Source organism: Pseudopipra pipra, chromosome 5 (genome assembly GCF_036250125.1).
Source record: "Pseudopipra pipra isolate bDixPip1 chromosome 5, bDixPip1.hap1, whole genome shotgun sequence".
NCBI lineage: Eukaryota > Metazoa > Chordata > Aves > Passeriformes > Pipridae > Pseudopipra > Pseudopipra pipra.
Window position 1 is genome coordinate 27,397,816 of NC_087553.1, and position 19,063 is coordinate 27,416,878.

The 19,063-nt window shown below is 44.3% G+C and overlaps 1 protein-coding gene across 1 annotated transcript; it reads right to left on the reverse strand.

Annotated features, from left to right (window-relative positions):
• Positions 1 to 650: 650 nt before the first annotated feature.
• ERP27 (endoplasmic reticulum protein 27) lies at positions 651 to 18,735 on the reverse strand. The gene is made up of 8 exons (XM_064656674.1): positions 18,675 to 18,735; positions 18,389 to 18,580; positions 18,079 to 18,179; positions 15,235 to 15,372; positions 11,688 to 11,801; positions 8,526 to 8,651; positions 1,821 to 2,018; positions 651 to 1,157 (listed from the first exon to the last, which is right to left on the reverse strand). The coding sequence occupies exons 1-8, from the start codon at positions 18,733 to 18,735 to the stop codon at positions 1,116 to 1,118; spliced, it is 972 nt and encodes a 323-aa protein (XP_064512744.1). The 3' UTR covers positions 651 to 1,115.
• Between the last annotated feature and the right edge of the window lie 328 nt (positions 18,736 to 19,063).

Genomic DNA, 19,063 nt, shown 5'->3' on the forward strand with positions numbered 1-19,063 from the left:
AACTTCTTTCTGTTATCAGTTCTTCGCATTGGCCTAATCTCTGAGAAAGGTTTCTCAGCTCTACCCCTCTTAGGCTCCCTGTCCAAGGCCTAGTCTCTCAAGCCTTGAGAGACATTGTAGTCACTATTTGAGAGGAGCATCCATACTTCATGCCAAAGGATGCTGAGCCAAGTATGAGTCAAGCCTACTGCATGCATCTAGTACAGCAGAACAAAGATGGCTCATATACCTTGCCTGCAAAGTCCCCATTCCCTGTATACCAGTACTGTGACCCCTGAGGAATGTCTGAGGTCAATACACAGACCTTTCCCTCCAATGTAGTGTGGAATATCCCCTGTCTTGCAAGGCAACTTTCTACTGCCCTTCTGCAACATCTTAGGCTCATTCATTTCTGCTGCACCATCTCAGAGCTGCTGTACCCAGTGCTGTTCTGACTCCAAACTTTCCTAGAAATCTCTCATCCTGGTGGAAATATCTGTTGATGATGGGTCTAGTTCCATGGGGAATGATTTTTAGCAACCAACCTGGTTGGTTGCTAAGCCTAAGTTAAACTCAGAGAAAGTAGATTTGTTAAGCTTACTCAGAAATATAGAGACTTCATTCTCAAGTGAAAGACAAGAGGAGTGAGAAACAACATATTTGAGTAAAAATTCAGGCTATTCACTTTCTGCTTTATTTAGTAAAATAAATGGAAAAGTTCATGGGACATCATGCAACCAATCCATTTGTAGTGTCGGGAAAGGCTGACAGTGGATCCCAGCATATCACCAAAAGCCAAGAGAATGAGGGAAACAGATCCCTGGGAACTACCAGCTTTACCTCTGATATTGCCATTTTGCTACGCCACTCTTTGCTCCAACAGAGTGGCATGGAAGGACACATCGTAAGGCAATACCAAAGGTACTGGAGTACTGAAACGAAGTGAACTGGAACCAACAAATGAGAAGAGATAAGAGATTTCTGGAGAGGATAGACAGCATATATATACATAGAATGGTGATGGGAATACATGACCAACTTGGTTCAGAAATTGTCGAGCTGCAGGGTGAAGTGAACTCTTAATACACCATAATAAGATGATTCTGGGCACAGTCATCCTGTTGGCTGAGAAGGAATCAGAGTTCCTCATTGAGGGGCTTCTCAGATTCGTCTTCTTTCTAAAACACATTAGAGGCATGAAATCAGTTTTGATGTTACTCGGTTTCTCAGTATAGTAATAAAAGGAAAATAACTCAAATGCCTCCCTCTGCTGTCTATGCCACTGCCCTACCTATCTCATTTCCACTTTACAACACAAAACCTCTGTGCTATAGGAAGATGAATTTTAACGGAGAAAACTCTTAACACTGAATGAACATGGAGATTAAATTGCCCCTCTCCCAGCAGAGACCTCTACTAGAGTCCTAAGCCCCCATCTGTATACTCTGTTCTGTAGCCTTCCCGATAGATTTCATTCCTATCCATGCCATTTTTTCTCTCACCCACTCTCATATGCGGCCATTCACCATCCCATTCTCAGCATTCAAAGGCACCCTTCACTTTGTCTCCCCAGCTGCTGTTCCTATATGATCAATGCTTCACAGAGACCTTCAGAGGTCAGTGAAATCTTCTTGTTGTAGATGAAGAAAGAGGCTCTGCAAAGATATCCATCTCTGTTCTGCCCTAGATCTAATGCTTTACTCATATTCAGGTGCAAATGTATGTGGAAGAGAAGGTGGCAGGGATGGGAAGGAGTTCAAGAAACCGAAGTCATCTTCTTCAAGAGCCTTGTGAACAACAGCATCATCCTACAAGATCCCGGTTTCCCATACAGGACCCACCTCCTTCATTCTTTGTATGAAATGATTACAGAAGTCCTGCACGCGCTCAATGGAGATTTCATCCACAGTCATCACATCATGCTCATCATCTGGTGTGTGGAATATAGCCAGAGCTGGCAGCTGGGACTTCTTCAGCTGGAAGTATGACACTACTGGTTCATTGCTCTTCAAATTGCTGTCTAACAGGATAAAGAGAATCTGTGATGGAAACAGGAAAGGAAATGTGAGAAAAACAGAAGATGAGAGAGAGAACAGATCCCCAAACAGCGATCATATGAAGATTAACAGTGATTTTTTTTATAAAGAGTTTGAGAAAACTATCTCTGTTAGAACAACACTTTCCTCTGCCACAATCTAGCGGCTCCATGCAGTGCGTTTTTCTGTATTTTATTAAGTCCAGACTTACACTACCAACCAAAATGTCTTCTTTCACCTTCTTTAAAAAATATATCTGCAGTATGATAGGAAGGCAGTCTCCACTTCTATTATCTTAATAGATAAGGAAACAAGATGTCCTATCTTAGCAGCACATGTCAAAGAAGTTGACTCTTCTACTTGCATGTTATTTGCATAAGATGCTCACATACATACAAGACCAAGAGTGGCAGAAAATGTTTTGATGTGTGAAGAATTAAACTCAATTGCAAGAACCTGGGAGTGAAGTACAGGACAACAAGGATAAGAAGATGAAAGCACCAAACACAAAAAATGTATTTAAGTTAGCTGCAGTGAACATAAATGAAGATGTAATCATTTGGGAAACAGAAGTTGCTGGCAAGACACCAACTTCCATACAGTCCAACTCAGTGAAGGGTTGTTCAGACCTGGGGAGAGAAGCCCAGTAATCAATAAGCCAGGATGAGAATGACCTATAGTTTTCTGTGCTCCCAGATAGTCTTGGAGAACAAGATCAAGCCAAGGATTAGGATTATTCTGGGATGATTCAATAGTACAAATTAATCATAATTGGTGACCAACTCCATGATTTCAGTTTAAAAGCTAAGTTTCAGCCTAGATTGTAGAGGTGCAGTAGGAATTAGCACAAACTTAAAATTCTAGAATCTGAAATATTACCAATAAAATATACAGCTATCTCAAAAATCTTTGCTGAATTATCTATTAATGCTAAATACAAAAATTATGTATAAATTTTATAAAAAAAAAAATACATCAATGAAACAATTTAATCAGTGACCTGATTAAATAGCATCCCTCAGCAGTTGAGATCCAAGTCAATGAAATAAACACCCAACTAGCATGTGTCATTTTATCTCCTTTTTATCCTGTGCAGTCTATTTGGCTAGCATATTCAATGTACTTTTGGACAAAGCTATGACTTAATTGACACAAGAAAAAAGAAGAGTTTAATGAAAGAAAAGAATTGTAATGTGAAGATGATGTGCCTAATTCCCAGGCTGTGACTCATGTTTTTCTATCATTTCAATGAAGAACACTCAAGTTAGTTCAAAACTTGTTTTCTTCTCTAAAAATAACCTTGGTAAATCTCCAGTTCTTTATTTTATTAAATTTATGTTCTATAAAAAAACGAAATAAATCTGGAAACTTTCCTAGGGAACAGCCTATGGAAAGGAAGGATAGTTAGGATGCTGTATGGTTTAACTGCAGTTATACAGAGAGATACAGAAACAGGAACAATACTTGCACTGGATATGTGGTATTTACCACTTGCAATTTTTCTTTCAAAAGCCAACTGTGCCCCAAGGGAAAAGTTAGTGAACAGACAGGTTGTGGTGAACTTCTCTCAGAGTGTTTAATTCATCTTTCTTGCAAGATAAAACACCAAGCTAAAGAATGGTCACAAATTTGAAGTTCACAGGTCTAAGGACCTGAGCTAAGTGGCTTTCAGATGGAACAGCAATACTTAATGTTTTAGAGCTCTCCTTCCAACCAGCAAGCTGGAAACAGAAGCCATTGCTGGAGAGGAAGCATTTTCAGGGGGTTGTTACAGGAAATGGTACCACATTTTCAGCAGTTCATTCACAAACTTTTGGTTTTCTCTATGAAAGATTCACCAGACAATTGTATCTTTTTCAATCAAATGTTAAACAAGAGGTTATTAAAAAAAAGGCATTTAGAATACTTAGGTTCATAAATGGTGTCATTTTCTATACAAAACCTCCTTCACCTTTAAAACAGATGAATAACATTTTAAAATGGCAATATAAATAAATGTTAGTCAATGTTCTTCACTTTATCAAGCTTCCAGTCTTTGTTAAAGATCCCAAAAACTAAAAAGCTGTACACATTTTATCCATGAATACAAAAAATAGAGTAAGAATAAAAGAATAAAAATGTTGGGGTTTAGAATTTCAAATACCTTCTTCCTTACAGAAGCAAATGGAAACACACAAACTGAGGAATTTATTTTATTCCGAGATTCCCATCCAGCTCTATTCATAAAGAATAAATGCAGTGATCATGGAAAATTATAATGACCATGAGGCAAAATTCATATTGCCCAACCTCTGCCACCCAGTACCTAGCCTTGTCTCAGTCAGCCATTTAGGTAACCTCTACAATAAACAGTGACAAGCACTTTATTCCACCTATTTTGGAAGGGAAGATATGGCTGTCCTTCTCAATCAGTGCTGAAAAGAGCCTAAAACCTTTGCTCAGACAACTCACCAAAGCTACAATTCATCAAAACAAAAATACCACTTACAATGGCAACTCTTTTATCATTGCTAGAAACCAGTTAGTTCCATCCCAAACAGAAAGTTCACTTTCCATTTCATACTCTCCTGTATAATAATTGGTTGAGTTTTTTTCATTCTGAAATTATTTCCATGAAATTGTTTCATTTTGTGGTAAACTTTTTGCCTTATTTCAGAGGTCAGCTGCTACAGGCAGTGATGGATATCCTTCATGGATGACGAACTCCTGACACAAACTCTCTACTCCACACATGATATTATCTTTGCACTGTCACCTGTGATAAGCTCTCTTTCAGAAAATTTGTACCCTGATGCTGTTTTGGTGTGTTGACAACTTGATTCCTAGCCCAGTGCTTTTAGAACATCGAGTTCCTAGGAAATACTAAGATATGGAATGATGTTATTGCCCAAGGAATTAAAGTTAATTGAAAATAGCACTGCAATGGTAACAACCAATCTAACATTGCTTAGTTTTTTCTAACAAAGATAAACAGGAAGGATGATCAAGCCTCATATCCTGTGTTTGACTTTGAACTTCAGAGAACTGCAGTCTTCATTCTTGGAGAAGACTGTATAAGCAAAAAGATCAAATTCTGAAGTTTGAATAATGTCTTACATAGCTTACAAACTGCATCAAAGCAAAACTAAAACATCAGTCTTGAATAAAAAAAAAAAAGTGTAGAAACAACTTTACTGTAGATATCTTAAGTGACATAAAAAATCCATATTTACAGGCTCCTCTGTTTATTGCTAAAAGAGGCATCTCTAAATATTCTCTCTCTCAGTTCTGGAGCCAGTAATGTCTGATAAGAAAAATAAAAAATGTATGGATGACTGTCTGCAAGAGAAAGGGCATCATCTTTTCATTTCCATGGAAGAAGTCCTGAAGGACACTCAGGAGTTTCTCAGAACCCATTTCTAAATGGACCTACATACAAATTAAAAGAGAGTTTGCAAACATCTCTACCCAAAACATTTTCACATTGGAAACCAATTGCATCAGTTGCAGCAAAAGCTGCTTTTGTTATTCCCAACATCACACTATTGAAACTTCTGCCAATACCCATGAGATACACCAGCTGTAATTATCATGCTATACTCTGATCCTGTAGCAAGAAAACTGAAAATTATTATGCTAGTTTGGCCCAGCAATGCAAACCCTGACATTTTCTTTCCAGTAGAAAACCTGGACTCTTGGCAGTACTTTCTTAAATAAGCACGTATTTAATTGCAGTGGGATCCGTCCAAGAAAGCTGGTGGATTCACTCCTGCAGCTGCAGTGCTCTGAACTCTGTTCACTGTTTCCACCCACAATTGTTTCTCAAAGTCTGCTAGAAAACTACCATATTTCTTCTTATTGTTGTCAGCTTATGCTGGCTTAGCATCATCTACCATTTGCTTTTTCCTCTCCAGCATTTTACAGCACTCAGGTTCCACAATAAAATCTAGAGGAATCTAGACTGCCTTCAGGCCCTCAGTGCTGCTCAGGGTGCAGTTGAGGCTGTTTTCAAGTAACAGTCCTCACCATACAGCTTCATGGATCCTCTAGCTGAAAATCTCAGCTTCCTCTCAGGCAAGAATGAGAAGATCATAAACCAGGAACTGGCAGGTGAATCACTTCTTCATGATCCATTATTGGTTGGACTTGATCTTAAGAGTCTTTTCCAACCAAAATGATTCCATGATTCCCTGATTTTCTTCACTATTTGGGGTCAGCCACTCAGCAGCAGCAGTAGTTCCTCTTCACCTCTCCATCAATCCAAGCAACAAGTTTCTCTTTTCCCTCCCACTAGCGATAATAATGACAAGGAGTATTCTTCCATCAGATGGCAACAGAGATGTGTGATGGGATAGGTACCCCTTCTCCTGCTTGGGAACCCTCTCGAGGCTCTGTTTGTGTTTTGCACTGGCCTGTACAGAAATTGCAACACACACCAAGCATTCCCACTCCGTTCTGGCACTCTGGTTGTAAAGCACTGTACAGTGGCACATGCTCACAGGCAGCCTGAACACCACTCCACAGCAATGACTCCTTGCTCAAACTACTGAAGGCACTAACCCTGCAGCACAAGCAAGCCTTCCACCACTATCCCACAGGATATGAATCATTCACTGGTAATCTCTAATAAAATTCAAGTCAATAATCTTGCATTAATTCTCAATCTGCAAGCCACAAAAAGGCAAACTTTACTCAATTCTTTACTTGTTTTGAAGTAAACCTCAGTTAACTTGGTAGTCCTGACAACAGACAACTCCATTTAGGAAAATTAGCTAGCAGAGATTATCATGGTATTATGCAGTGGCTGCTTCTGATACACAAATTAATTCATGTCTTTCTACATAACAGAACAATGGAGACAAACCTAAACGGGCATATGACCCTGCTTACTCCTTGCTGTCCAGATCTAAAAGCCAAACAGAGGGATCATAGCTCTCTTGCTGTTTTCTAAGAGGGCAATTCAAAACACGGTTTACTCCTCAGAGTGCCATTCCTTTGGGAAAAACAACTTATTTTCATCTCTGTGTCCTGCAGTAACACTGCAGTAACAGTGCAGTAAAGCAGAAATAATTAGTCAAATTCCCACATCTTTATTCTTTTATATTTTACTCTGGCAAACTTCTAGACTGATTCGGTGGGAAACTTGCCTGCACGAATAAAAAAAGTTAGATTTGGCTTGCTGAAAATTCATAAACTATCTGGACTTCAGTACAACATTTTATCCAATGTTTTGTGAAGTATTTCTAGGAAAATTATTCCCCTTTTCTCAGATCTAGGTGTATCACATGAAAACTAGATGCAGCTGCATCAGCAAAGGATAGCAGTGCTAAACAGCAATTTGTTAGAAGACTTAGCTGCTTGGGGGAGACCTGTATCAGACTGCTGCTCATGAAGGACAGTGACAATAGTATTAATATAACACAAATGTCACATGAGATTAACAGAATTTTTCAGACAAATGAGGGGGTTTTTATCACTACATACTCACCAAGGCAAAACCCTTCTAAAGGGACCTTTTGACTTTGATGCAAAGTTTCTGCCTAGTCTCTTGCCAATGGGTAGGGAAGATGGCAAGGTCCAAAGTAGTCCTGCCATAAACATGTCTCAAGACTTTTGGGAGTGCATGGTCCTGAGATGGCCCCAGAATTTGAAGGTGAGGATATACTTGATTTCTAATCTGCCCATTTAGTGCCAAAAAAAGAGGCATGCAGATGTTCTAGTTATCAAACCCCAACTCTTTCCAGCTCCACACTTCTCAGAGGAAGATCTCTGCCTGCCTCTCAGCTCAGTTGTCCCCACTGCTGTGATCTTCTGCCCACTCCCATCTTCCCCAAATGCCTTCCTGTTGCTCCAAATTCTCCTTTGCCTGCCAGTTCATTCCTCTGTTCCTCAGACACAAATTCCTCCATAATCCAGCTGCTTGGCAGAGAATCAGCCATGGGTTGATTTACTATTCAGGGAGCTCTGTACACAAGGGATGGGAACTAGGCAAAATTTCTCTCAAACATCCCATCTATCTCATCGCCTTAGTGTGCAAAATTCAAGAAACCCACTTCCAACTCCTTTAAAATAGCCATTTCCCCAGGATCCAACCAGAAGTCTAAGGGTTAAGAAACACTGACATTATTTGCTATCTGGTCACTTATGTAAGGCTCCTTGGCATCTTATGTGCTGTATATACAAATTAACCTCTCACATCAGTGGAATGCAACCGTCACCAGACTGAAGTAGACCAGCTGTTTGTCATCATCTAGTACAAGGGAACAAAACTGGACCAGAAGCAATGAAATACACAATGTTCCACCAAGAGAGAAGAGGAGCAGGATAGAGAGGATATTTTCCCCACAAGGAGACAAACTGGCAAAAGGTGAACAGAACCAACTCCTCCACTTAATTACCCAAATAATCTTCTTTTCCTGCTACTTGATCTTTGCTCTCCTAATGCACAGAGGAGATTCAGAGAGCCCTCCCCATTCATGGCAGAAATTACTGTATTTTTTTTCTCCCCTCTTTGTCTCTGTTTGGACTCACCTTTCCCTTGAAGAGCTCTGCTGCCGCCCGAAATTTGCGCATTCGCTCAGGGTGCTTTGGGGACATCTTGTCTGTGATCAGGAGGAGGTTAAACTGGAGCGAACTCTGCATCACACCTATTGCTGTCTGCCCATCACAGAGAGAAAAACACACACAGACAAGGAGGTTGAGAACATTCAATTTGTATTGGATGCAGTGTCAGAGGGACATCAGTCCTCCTGACTTGGCTGAGGTTTCTTTGCAAATCAACATCACAAGCAGGACAGGTTTCTTCAAAGCAGGAGGGTTCCAATCTGGGTTCTTTGTGGAAGCACTTAATCCCCTGATTTTGCTTATTCCTAAAATGAGTATCTGAAGACCACAAGGGTTCACCACTGTCCTCAAGATAGTTAGTGATTAGGTAGGGGAACTGCCTATATAAAGCAAGCTAAAGACTAGAGCAAGGATGTGGAGAGTAAAGGCCAGCAAACAGTGAATATAAGGGTGTTCTAAATCACTGAGGTCCAGCATCCAGCTGAAACGGAAGCAAGAAAGTGGGAAGGATTTGTTGTGTCAAGGTTGGTGTCTCCCCTTACTTCTTTTCTTTAGTGTTAGGCTGTGCATAGGATGAGAATTAGTCCAGAGTTTCAGCAACCCCAGGGCCTGGGCACTCCAGAGTGCTGAGGGTTAAAATTGCCTTGGCAGTCCCACAGTGAGAGAAGACCTGGAGCCAGCTGTCTCTCGCTCCATGCAAGGGCCAAGCAGGCAATCAATACACACTGGCCCTCTGTGAGGAGACAGGGCTGGCACTGCCCAAGAAGCCACCGCACCATCTCGATGAACTCACTCACTCGTCATCTCGCTTCTCCTTCCGTCTGCTTCCTGCAGCCCTGCAGCCTCTCCCTCAAATTAAACACTAACGGGGCCAGACCTGCTGCCTCCCCCGTGCCACCGAAACCACAGAGGCACAGACTGTACAGCTCCTGGCCAACAGGAGCAGAAAGTTTCCACAGGCTCCAGGAGTAACAAGGAAGGGGTCAGGGAGTGCATGCTGGCAAAGGCAGCGCACTACAGAGCATCTAGTTTTTGGCAGACGAGACTCTGCTGTTAGCCTGTTTATCAGACATTTTGTATTCCTTCACTCCTCTGCTGATGCACAGCTGAGGCAGGGGAGAGTAAAAGGGATGCAAACTAAGGCTGGAGAACATTAGGGAACCTCATGGGAGAGGACGAGGGGGAAGGTGAGGGTGAAGTCAGCCAGCACCAAGGGCCATGACAAGGCTGGGCTGACAGTGGAGAGGGCTGGAGCAGCAGGTCCTCCAGCAGCTCCACACAAAGGTGTGCTTGTCCACACAACTTTGTGCAAGAGCAATTAGCAGAGCTCATCAACATGGTCAGGTCATATCTGACTCTCCTGGTAAGCCCACAGGGTAAGCATTGCCTAATAATGCCTTAAGTATGGAAGAGAAACAGTAAGGGCCCCAGAATGGGGAGTGAAACTCTTGGCAGCACTCGGTGCAATCCATGTGACCCCATCCTCTGCTGACCAGCAGCATTCTTGGATGCAAACAGCATATGCACCGGGAAAAAATATTTACAAAAACCCAGGCTACCTTAGGGGAGCTAGGAGGGCTTTGGGCCAGAGACTGCAGGAGGCACTGTTAATTGCAGCACCTTGATAGCACTCCAGAGTGTCTGGAGAAAAACCTAACAACTTGTGCACTGACAGTCAGGGTGGAGGGGACCAGCTGAACAGCTCATGACTTCTCGGTCAGGGACACAGCCTGGGTGCCAAACAGGACACCATGCAGTGAGAACCCAAAGCATCAGCAGAAACACATGAACAAAGGCTTATGATCTAATGAATTGCAAACGGATGCAACGGGAGTTCCAAAGGTTAAGAAGGTCTGGGCAATTATAGAGCTAACAAGAACATCCCCGCCAACATGACCTGGGTGCTCTCAAAGGGCTTTGAGGAGAGTGGGGCAGGATATAGCAGTCCCCAGAAACATTCTGTTATTCTAAAATGCATTTTTCACATCGCTTATGAAGATGAGAAAGCAAATCCACTTCTTTGGGAGGTGGTTTTTTTGGGTTTTTTTGTTTTGGTTTGGTTTGGTTTTTTTCATTAAAGAAAAAAGACAAACTTCAACAGTATTTCATTGTGGAAACAAAAATTTTACATTTTCAAAGAAAAAAGCTCTCCTACTTGCGGGCTGTGACTGAATTGCGTATTGTATCAGTTCTCTTAGATGATCCTTGGGATCAACTTGAAAAGATATAGCTCTGAAACAGGTTGGGCCATTCTCCTTTGATTAAAATGAGCCTGGTCAGCACTGTTGTAGCTATCCAGAAGGCCACAAAATACCCCATCAGCAATGATAAATTCTCAGCCTTGCAGCCACTGGGGCTTCTAAGACCTATTGACTCCACAGCAGTTAGCCCAGTGAACTGCTGAGATTTCAGAGAAGCCTAAATCCTTGGTCACCCTCTACAGCAGGGAAGACCACTGTGACCCTGCCAGTGGCAGTCAGATGGGTGAGCCAGAGAAGATGGCCAACATGGAAGCATCCTAAGCCTGATTTTGTGTGTGTGTGTTGCAGGTGTGGGTTTTTGTTGTTGTTGTTGTTGCTGAACAGATGAATTCTGGAGTGAGGGATGGAGGGGATGTGAAAAATTTTGCTTGGGAAGATCCCAACCTGCTCTTGAATATACAGTCAAATATCTAGGCTTACATCAAACCCTGTCCAGTGAGTGAGGAAGAAAAGCCTGACTTCTGGGAGTGGGTCATTTGAGTTTCCATGTTTCTCAAGGCTTCTAAGCCAAAGAGAGGAGATTCTGGTTGAGGTGAGTCTGCAGGCATGGCACAACATGGCAAATGTCCATGTGAGGAAGCAGCACTGCCTGCAGGAGTGGTAAGGAATGGAGATCTCTGCCCATCAACATCCCAAATTTACTGGAAAGCTAAAGGAACTGCCATGACTCCCTTCCTTTCCCACCCCACCCACACACCCCAGCAAAGCATCTGCTTCCAGGCCACGTATGGAGAAGCAGTGAAGAGCTGCACGGCTCCCTCAACCCCATCCACCCTTACACACATCTGGGTATGCAAATTCTTGGGCCCAGGGACACCCATGAGAAGGCCAAGTGCAAGGGTGAGGGCTGCAGGGAGCTGCTAATTACCACAGGGTTGTACTCTGTCACCAGGCGGAGCTCATTTATCCGAACGAAACGAGTCATCTTCTCAGTATCAACATCTTCGTTGTTCATATCCAGATTCCTCCGGTCATTGTCTACCTGAAGACATGCAAAGACACCTACAGTCACAGCTGTCTCTCATCTCAGCACCCCCTCCAGAGGCACTGATGGTACTCACTCACAGACACACGAACCTTCTGGGACACCGCCATCCTCTCTCCATTACAACATAATTCCCACCTCTCCCCACCACCACTTCTGGAGGTCTAGAACCTACAGAGGCCAGTCTGCACTTTAAGATCTTCCATCCTTTTTCAGTGTCCCATGTACAAGGCAAACTCATGGCATAGCAGAAATCACTTAGGACTCCAGCCATCCCTACACTATCAGCTTCTGCTGCACTGGAGACAGGGAGAATTAGCTGACAAAGTATTCTAGGCACTGTGGAAAGAGATCATTAAATAGCCTAACTCCTCACATAGATTTTGGCTTTACATCCCTTTTAAAAAGTCTTCGTCTGTTTATTCTGTTTCTTCTACAAGTAATAAACATTGGCATGGACCTGTATGGAATTCCTGGAAACATTGTGCAAGTAAGAAATCTCTCCAATAAAAAGAGGATTTTTCTTCCAGCACAGCAGGAAAAAAAAAAATAAAAAAAATCAAGTCCAGCATGTCTTAGTTTTAGAGGAAAATCCATCCTGCCACATATCTTCCCACACTCCTTTTCCCCAGAATGATGTGATTTTCTTGAGGTTTTCATGACCTGGTAAACACAAAAGAAGCAGGCAACCATTGAATGATAGCTAAACCATCCGAGTTTAGGGGCAGAGTTCCTGAGCAGTACCAGCACAGGAAGTGACTGAGTTAAGCCATGGGGACACTGGGCCCTGGCATGAAACAGGACCAACGTTTGGGATTTGACGGCCATTGATACACATGTTGAATGAGGTTCTTGGGGCTAAGGAGAGATCCATATTCACACTCCAGATTTTATTCCCCACATCTGTACAACGTCTGAAAGTGTTTGTGTTAGTTTTTCCTGTGGGGTGCAGACATTTAAATTCATTTTTGCTGTTCTGTGGTCACTGGCAAGGTCTTTTATATCAATCATTCGCCCTGTATTACAACCCAAGCTGGTGCTTTTCAGATTGTGTGGCCCAATTGCTCTCACAGATTTTCCTTCTGCATAACATGAAACAGTAGTTCTGCTCAAGTAAGTAAGATCAGGACAGTGCAACACCTGGGCAGGTGACATCAGATAGGCCTTGGGAAACAATCTAAAGCACCCTGGACTCTACAGAAAGTATTCTCTTGACTTTCATGGGCTTCTGAAAACACCTGATTTCCATTTTGGGATAATAACATCTTGAATCTGCACCCAACATTTATGTTCTTAAGAAAATAAGGATGGAAAATAGCCTACATCTAATAGTTGAAGGTGTAGTCAAAATGTCTTTATCACTCCATATAATTAGGTTGTTAGCATCTGTTAATTATGTTCTTTTTAGGTCCATCAGGCCGGATTCCTCACTAGAATAAATCGGTTTCCTTACGCTATATGCAGAGAAGTCTCACCAGTTGACAGCAGTCCCTCCTACTACTGTAATTATGACTTAAATTTCTAAGCATTACAAGTGTTTCATACTCTGCAAAAAGCAAAGAAAAAATTAATTTACGCCTCTGATTCACTTCTATCCTGGTCATGCATCTTTGTATTGTTCAAATGAGTATTTGATTCCAAGTTCCTGTATCCGTTCTTTTAAAATTCCTTTTTATCTCTGACCGCTAACTCCTACACATTATCCAGCACAAGATGAAATGAAAAATAATGTGTCTGATAATTTAAGAAAAATTGACAATCAGACAAGTGAACTGTCAACCACATTTAAACCTGACTAGTGTATTATTTTCCTGGCTTTTTTTTTTTCTATTAAACAAGAGTTCAGTCACAAAAACTGGATTCCAAACAAAGAATATTCAATATAATTCAAATTCCAAGAATCCAAACACTTTCTTTTATCAAACACTCTTCCAATGCAGTCATCCTCACTATCTGCCACAGCACGAAAACAAAGGATGTTTTCAGTACTTTTGGAAGAAAACCACCATGACTAAAAAACAAAACTGAAAAGGGTGTTGCTTAGAAATTGCAACATCTACACACAGTAAATAAATGGTTAAAAGGACCTGCCTACCTATTGCTCACTCTTAGATCATTCTTTTTGAATTATTTGGATAATGTCAGTGGTAAACACAGTGCAGGAAATGATGAGAAAGAACAGAGAACAAACTGTCTTTGTCCAATCTTTGTACAACCTAGATCTAGAACTTGGCCAAGCTGACATATTTAGTTTCCCTAGAACATGTAGTGTGTCCCCATTTCTCCTCACCCCATGCACTTAGAGCTCTGGTGACACAACACTTCACTGGCTCTTAGGATTTCTTGTGCTACCTGGGGCCCCTTTGCTCTTCAGATATACCTACCTCTCCTCAAGTGCCATGCTTGTGTGAAAAGGGGCAACACAAGGAAATTGATATAACCGGTAGAACATTTGCTCTGAGCTTTTCTTGGTATTCTTGAAGCAAGTACGTGGCCATTTCCAGTATCATCTCCTTAAATTTTAGCAAACATAGCTACAGTGAAGCACCAGCACATACAGTGGAGTCAACAAAAATTTGATCTTGCACAGTCTCCGTACCTAAGAAACTCTAAAGTAACATTTCTAATGGGTCCATGACCAAAGCTTATTTAGGGACTAAGTCTGCAAACCACAGTGTAGGAGACAGAAAAGAGCATTTGGGATTTCTTTTGGTGGCAGAGCATCCGTAACTGCAGAGACCCAGCTGGATCTGTTTTCAGTCATGATGGAAAAGTTTTGTATGCTAGGAGACAGCTTTGCCTGCCTGAAGTGACACTTGGCAAGATTTGATATCAAACCTGCTGTGTTGATCCATTGTAACATGGGCTATAGACACTTTTCATGTCTCAGGACCCTTTCCGAAACTACGGAAATCCCATCCAAGTTAATGCCGAGCTCCAGGCAGGTCATGCAGAAACACAGACATTGCTCTTTGCAGAGCACTGGGTGCTGAACCAGATCCATAGGGCAAACACTTAAAAAGGCGAATCTCATCAGATGTCATAAATGCTCCATGTCTCAGTGATGGGCACTCTGCAAACCAAAAGCAAAAGCCCTCTTTGGGGCAGGAAGCTATACCGATGTGCTTTGAGGTGGGCAGGCAGCCTGACTGCCAATGACAAGCCTTTTTTTGGCTTGCTCTAAGGAGAGGTGAGCAGCTTCAATGTTTTTTTTACCACTACTTCCCAGAGATCTCCATTCTGTGCCATGACTGCGGGCACCTTGAAAGTGCTTGTCCTAGAGCCCCTCTCACCCATGCCAACGTGAGGGGGCCCCAAAATCAGAGTGCTCATGCTGAGAAACAGTTTTTTGCCTGGCAGTGTGTTCCCCGGGAGCTGCTCGAGGTTGCGTGTGCCCCCCGCCCCACGCCACGCCGCAGTGCCCACGCACCCTGCGGAACAGCGTGACGGTGTTCGCCGAGACGCCGTAGTGGGACAGGACGGCGGGGCTGGTGCTGAGGCCGAAGGGCACCTCCGGGATCCGGCCGGCCGTCAGGCGAAACTGGGACGCTTCGGCGCTCTCCGGTTCCTGCGGAGGCAGAGGGATGGCAGTGAGGGGCCGGGCAGTGAGGGGCCGGGCGGTGAAGGGCCGGGCAGTGACGGGCGGAGCCCCCCCGGACACTCCCCGACCCCGCCGCCCGCCCGGGGCGGCGCGAGAGCGACACCTTCCGCCCGCCGCGCGCACAACGGCCCGGAGCGGCCCCCGCGCGTCCTGCGCGGCCCGCGGGGTGCGGGCGTCACGCACAGCCCCGGCCCCCCGGCCCGTCCTCACTGTGCCGGGGCCGTCAGCAGGCGGCGGTGCCGAGCGCCCCTTCCGTCCCAACCTACGGCCTGCAGTTAATTATGGCAGGATGTGCACCCTGCCCTGCGCTCCTCCCAAACCTCGCTGCCCACGCTCACGGCGAACACAACAAGATGGTGAAGAGCCCTTGGGCTCTCAGAAGGAAGGGGACAAACCCAGAATCTGGATGTAGCACATTTAATATGTGTGTGTGTGTGTGTGTAAAATAAATATATAACCCCCACAATTTTTAAGCTAACCTTGATTCTAGAGTCAGGGGTTTACAATTTTTTGAACGCCTTGCATTATCAGTATCCTGTTTTCTTTTAAAAAGATATCTTAAATATATCCTTTCAAAAGTAGCTAATTCAGGCTAATTCAGCTAATATCAAAGGATGGAAATGTGCAATTTCTCAGCAATTTGAGGTCCATTCTCTTTCTTACAGCGAGAGCATTAACTACAGCCCTAGCCTATATTAAAGCCTCCCTTGCTATTCCGCTTCCCAACTTTTTAGTGATGTATTTCTGTTACTGGATATAAATTCTGAAGACATGGTCTCTGCTTGGAAATTGGTTTGTTTTTCTTTTTAGTTTGAACTGTCAGCTCAGCTGCTTGCAAGCCCAGAGTGAATGGAAAACAAAATTCTTTGTTCATTCCAAAGAAAGTCATCTCTCGCGACCTGTTTTGGAAATGCCAGAACATCAACATTGCTCTGGTAAGAGCACTAAAGCCTAGGGTGGGAATAATCTCCCAGAGTTTTGGAGCATTCCTGGGAAAGCTGGAGTTTAATCAAGCCAAGCATGGCCCTTTCTCGCAGACACTCAGGGTTTCTGGAGCAGTGTGCTGTTTTTCCACCATGGCATGCTGTTCCCAGTCAGGGAGGCCATGCTCATTATACGGGAAGCTTGCCGAGCCGCATACTGCAGTGAATTGAAAGGCTGCAGCAGAGAAATAATTTATGGCAAACAGAGAACACGGACATTATTTGGATGAATATACTCTCAGGCAGAGGGCCAAGCCTTCATGGTACACATACGTCTTTATCTACTGTTCATATCTACTGTTCAAATGCAGCCCTGTCGTGCTTCAGGCATTGAATGCCTGACACGTCGCTGGCGGCTGCAGCCTTGTGCTCCTGGCAGCTGGGGCCGTACGGCAGCAGCCTCCTGTCTGGCTCTGAAGAATGAAACCCTGCAGCGGGAGGGAGGTCACTGTGGAACAAGACAAAAGAAGCCATGTCCCTGCTGTAGCTCAGGAGGAGGCTCTGGGTACAGCCCTGCCACAAGCCCAGCCAGCTACCCTGGGGGAAGTAGGCGTCTCAGCACTTTCATTCTGTGTGTGTAGATTGCCTCGCTGGTTTGCACAGCTTTAGCGCTGCAAGAGCAACCCCCAAGAAGCTCCAAATGCCTGCAGGCACTGAACTCGAGGCTGGTGCTCTGTGATCAGTGCTTAAGGCCCCTGGGGCATAAGCCTCCAGCACTCACACACTTGCTGCTTACAGTGCACAGGCAGCCACCATCAGTCCTCACTCTGTGCTGGGATGTGAGATGTCAGTGCGCTATTCCAAGGGCATGATGCCCTCCCTAGCTGCCCTCCAGCCCAGACCTGTCCTCTGGCACAGGACAGAAATAGGAAGGTGCTTGCAGAAGTAGTTGTTTTTGAAAGCCTGAAGTCTTCTCTGACATGAGGCAGCATGTGGGCAGCAGAAGAGCAGACCTCAGAGAAAAAGCAGAAAAAGGTGCAATTTGAGGACCTTAAAAGTAATAAGTATCCTGTCAAAGAGGCCTCTGTTTTAGAGTGCTCTAAATCAATAAATATTTCTGTCTTATTTCCTGAGGAAAAATATGCATGCTCAGGGGGCAAGGGGCTTGTACCCATCACTCACCTTTGAATTCAATTGAATTTAGATTAAAAAAGAGACAGAGATCTCAAGGATATTCTGGGGAACCAAGCAGTGAGACAAAGACCATGCCTACACCTTCCCTAGGAGGAGGTTATAGCCTGAGCCCAAGCCATCTTGGACTTCAGAGGACCCTCACCAGCACTGCTCCAAGACAGCTTCCTCAGCCCCGTCACACAGGCAGTGCCTTACTCTGTCTTTGCTGACTACAGCAAAAAACTGACATTCCCACTCACCCCTCACTAACACTGTTTCTATGCTACCCACATTCTTGCTTTGCTTCCCCTGCAGCATTTCCCTTTCTCCTGCTCCAAGGCTCCTACAACCTCCTTCACTTTCCTCCCTTACTCCATCTCCCTTTCCACACAGAGACCGAATTCCCTGTATTCCCTTTGTGACATGTCACCTAATCCCTCCACATGCCTGTCACAGCTCCAGCACCTTTCAGGACAATAGCTGCCTTTGGCAGGTGTTCACACCACATCCAGCCCCAGATTGTCATCAGTGTGGGGTAGGGATCACAACTGGCAGAGGGGAGGTGCTGTGAACACACCTGGAAGAATCCGATGACTGCCACCTCTGCACCACTGACAAAGGCTTCAGCATCTGCGATGTTGTTTAACAGGATAGGTTTCTCTGTGGTGCTGGCTGTGCCTGGAGAGGAAAGATCTGGGTTGGGCAGAGGGTACACAAAGAGCAGCTCAAAGAGGCTCCCCCAACATACACACAAGCATCCCAACCTTACAAGCTCACCTGAACGCCTCTCCTGCAAGCTCAACACAATGTTTGTGTATACCTTGGATAAGGAAGACTCCTTGCAGCAGACCCCGTGTTTCCCTGAGCCTGGAAGAAAGCTCACTTACTGTGGGATGCAGAGTCAACATCTCCAGCACATCCAGATGGGGAGCATCTGGTAAGCAGGATAACAAAGAGACACAGGAAGACAGACGTGCCCATGGTACCAGCTTGCCTTCTGCTCACCACGCCACCCGCTCCAGTCCTCTCCTTGGCAAGAGACACGTCAGCTGCTACGGGGGCCCACAGCCACTCCTGGGGTTAGTGGGAAAGGAGCAGCTGGCCCAGGGAAAAGCCTTCAGCTCCTGGGATAACCGCCTGGCTGGAGAAAGCCCCTCCCTGCTGTGTGGGCACCAGCCTTGGAGAGCTTCACTGGCACTGCCACTGGTACATCCTCATCCACAGCACTGGACATCTCGGCTGCCCCATGCCTTTGTGACCAGGCACCCCAGCTGGGTAAGAACATCCCTCTCCAAGTGGTGTCCAAGCAGGCCAGCCACGGGGACTTCAAGCTCTTGCATTAGCCCTGGGGAACAGCTGCTATGGCAGGTGTTAAACATGAGAAGGCTATTTTATAGCTCCCTGGCTTATTCAGTTGCCATCTGGGATGAGAGGTGGAGGCTGTCTAACCCTGAAGTCTACTTCCTATCACAGCCCAGACTTTGGGCTTCAAAGGATTCATGAAATCCCTGAAGGAAACAGTTCTGAAATAATTTGCTTACAGAGTAAGGCTGATGTTTTGA